The sequence below is a fragment of the Curcuma longa genome, unplaced genomic scaffold, assembly GCF_044706935.1.
Source record: "Curcuma longa cultivar G26 ecotype Majalengka, Jawa Barat unplaced genomic scaffold, ITB_CL_G26_1.1 contig_20871, whole genome shotgun sequence".
NCBI classification, from domain to species: Eukaryota; Viridiplantae; Streptophyta; class Magnoliopsida; order Zingiberales; family Zingiberaceae; genus Curcuma; species Curcuma longa.
Genome location: NW_027431511.1, coordinates 1 through 2,697, shown reverse-complemented (window position 1 = coordinate 2,697; position 2,697 = coordinate 1). Strand labels below are relative to the sequence as shown.

At 41.6% G+C, this 2,697-nt stretch overlaps 1 protein-coding gene across 1 annotated transcript; it reads right to left on the bottom strand.

Moving 5' to 3' along the window:
* Positions 1-1,289: 1,289 nt before the first annotated feature.
* Positions 1,290-2,406, bottom strand: LOC141817539 (uncharacterized; the record flags this gene model as incomplete). Its single annotated transcript, XM_074705176.1, has 2 exons — positions 2,119-2,406; positions 1,290-2,070 (listed from the first exon to the last, which is right to left on the bottom strand). Coding segments are annotated over exons 1-2 (1,069 nt in total), but the record flags the coding sequence as incomplete, so codon positions are not given.
* Between the last annotated feature and the right edge of the window lie 291 nt (positions 2,407-2,697).

Below are 2,697 nucleotides of genomic sequence, written 5' to 3'. Positions count from 1 at the left end.
TTGTTAGGATCGGTTGGTTCGCTAGAGGGGGGGTGAATAGCGTTTCTCGACTTTTCTTGTTCTTTCTATGCACAGAGATTAGCGGAAGCAAAAATATAAAAGAGAAAGAAAGAGATCAACGCTAACCCGGTTTGTTTACTTGGTCTCCACCTCCGCAGAGGTGACTAATCCAAGGATCCACACGCACACACACACCCGATGCACTATGAATCTTCTCCTTCTTGAAAACCTCGAAGGCGGAGAAACCTTTACAACTCTTTAGATCTCCTCAAATATGATATGAAATATTGTTTAGGAGGAGAGGAAGAAGCAGAGAATAGAGAACAAACAAGTTCTCAGAAGAAGCACAAAAGAATGAAAGAATAGCAAAAATCATGAGTTGTTCTCGCGCAGGCTTCTTTTATAATTTCTGCAACATCAGTCGACTGCTGGCAGGGCCAGTCGACTGATGCCTTCAATCGGCAACAAAATCTCGCATTAAAGCGCATTAAATGCTTACCAATTTTCTGCAACGTTCAAATCACAGTCGACTGTCCAAGACCAGTCGCTGGCGGACAGTCGACTCACCATAACACCAGTCGATTGCCCAGTCGAGTCCTGTCTTCCTCTGGCTCGACTGATTTTTCTGTGTGCGTCTGATTTATGAGCAGTCGACTATTGGCAGGGCCAGTCGACTGGTGAAGCTGATGAAAATCACATTTCAGCTTCTCTTGACCTAGACCTCAGCCTTCAAACATCTCCCACAGCCTCATGCCTTCCCTGCACTAGCTTGAGATGCTTCCATCAGCTTCGTCATGTCAAGTCCTTGCCAAGACTACCCACTTGGACTTTTCCTTGCCAAGACTACCCCACTTGGACTTTTCCTTGCCAAGACTTCTCACTTGGACTTTTGCTTGCCAAGACTTCCCACTTGGACTTTTGCTTGCCAAGACTTTCCGCTTGGACTTTTGCTTGCCAAGACTTCCCACTTGGACTTTTGCTTGCCAAGACTTCCCACTTGGACTTTTGCTTTGCCAAGACTTCCCACTTGGACTTTTGCTTTGCCAAGACTACCCACTTGGACTTTTGCTTGCCAAGACTACGCTTGGACCTACAAACTTGCATCACACATGTTAGATCACAAGTATTGCCTAACTTCAAACATAGTTTAGCCAAACATTGAAACTCAATGCACTTGGGGCAAAGATTGCACCAACATAAACTCAAAATGTTACTTTTCATGGCCGGCACATAAAACACATTGGAAATTAATTGATGACTTCCATCTTTTGCAAGAATCAAAATCGTACCTTTTCCTTTCACTTGAACTTTTGAAGAGTCGCCAAAAGTTATATCTCCATCGGTTGATTCATCAAGTTCCACGAACAAATCTCTCCTTCCGCAAATGTGACTACTTGCGCCGGAATCAAGATACCATGTACACTCATTCTCATCTTGATCAGTTTTGCAAGCTAGCAGCAGAGTAGGGCCTGAATCTTCTTTTGTATCATTGCTCTCCGCAAAATTAGTTGTCTCCTCCTTGTTATTTCTACATTCCCAAGAATAGTGGCCAAGACGATGACAAGTAAAGCACTCAATTTCAGATTTGTCATACCTCATTTGATGACCTCCACGACTTCTACCCCTTCCACGATTTCTTCTTTGATTGAAGTTTTGACTTGTCTCAGCATTATATGAGAAGTTTTTGTCACCTCGTCTACCTCTTCCATGACCATGGCCTCGACCTTGGCCTTGTCCTCGAGATCCTCCACGTCCGCAGCCTCTTTGGGATACACCTTGGTTTGTGTCCTTCAATGATAGCTTTGCTTTCAAGGCTTGTTCAACCGATTCTTGAATCGGTTTTATTAATCTTTCTTCGTGTGCTTGTAAAGATCCGGCAAGTTCATCAACGGTCATGGTGTCTAGATCTTTAGACTCTTCGATGGCAACCACGATATAATTAAATTTTGGATCCAAAGATCTCAAAATTTTCCCAACAATTCGATCATCCTTCATATCATCTCCATATCTTTTCAATTGATTTGTAATAGCCAATACTCTTGAGAAATAATCAGAAATAGATTCGGAATCCTTCATGCGTAGAGATTCAAACTCTCCTCTCAATGTTTAAAGACGTACCTTCTTTACTTTATCAACACCTTTAAATGAAGCTTGAAGAGTTTCCCATGCTTGCTTGGATGTAGTTGCCGCAGCAACTTTCTCGAACATCTTTTCATCCAAACTTTGATGGATGAGGGTGAGCGCCTTTTGGTCCTTCTTCTTGGCGGATGCCTCATTTTCATCAACGCCATTCTCCACAGGATCCCAAGCTTCATATGCTCCAAGCAAAGCCTTCATCCTTATGCACCAATTATCATAATTTTCTTTGGTGAGAGATGGAACAACAAATGGGGTTCCAAGTGACATCTTTCCTTCAAGCTTTGTCTCCAAACACAAAATGGTAAGCTCTGATACCAATTTGTTAGAAAATGGAGAGCATGAAAACTAGAAGGCTCAAAAATGGAGGAAAACTTTTTCCTGCTTATTCAAATTGATGAATACATAGGGTATTTATAGAGAATATCCAGGAAAGATCTATACAAATACATGAACCAATAATAAATGACATACATGCATTATTGAAAATTCATTCATGAATCCTCCACAAAACTTCCAACATTCATTTATGCAACTTAAATTTGATTTATTTTCAACAAG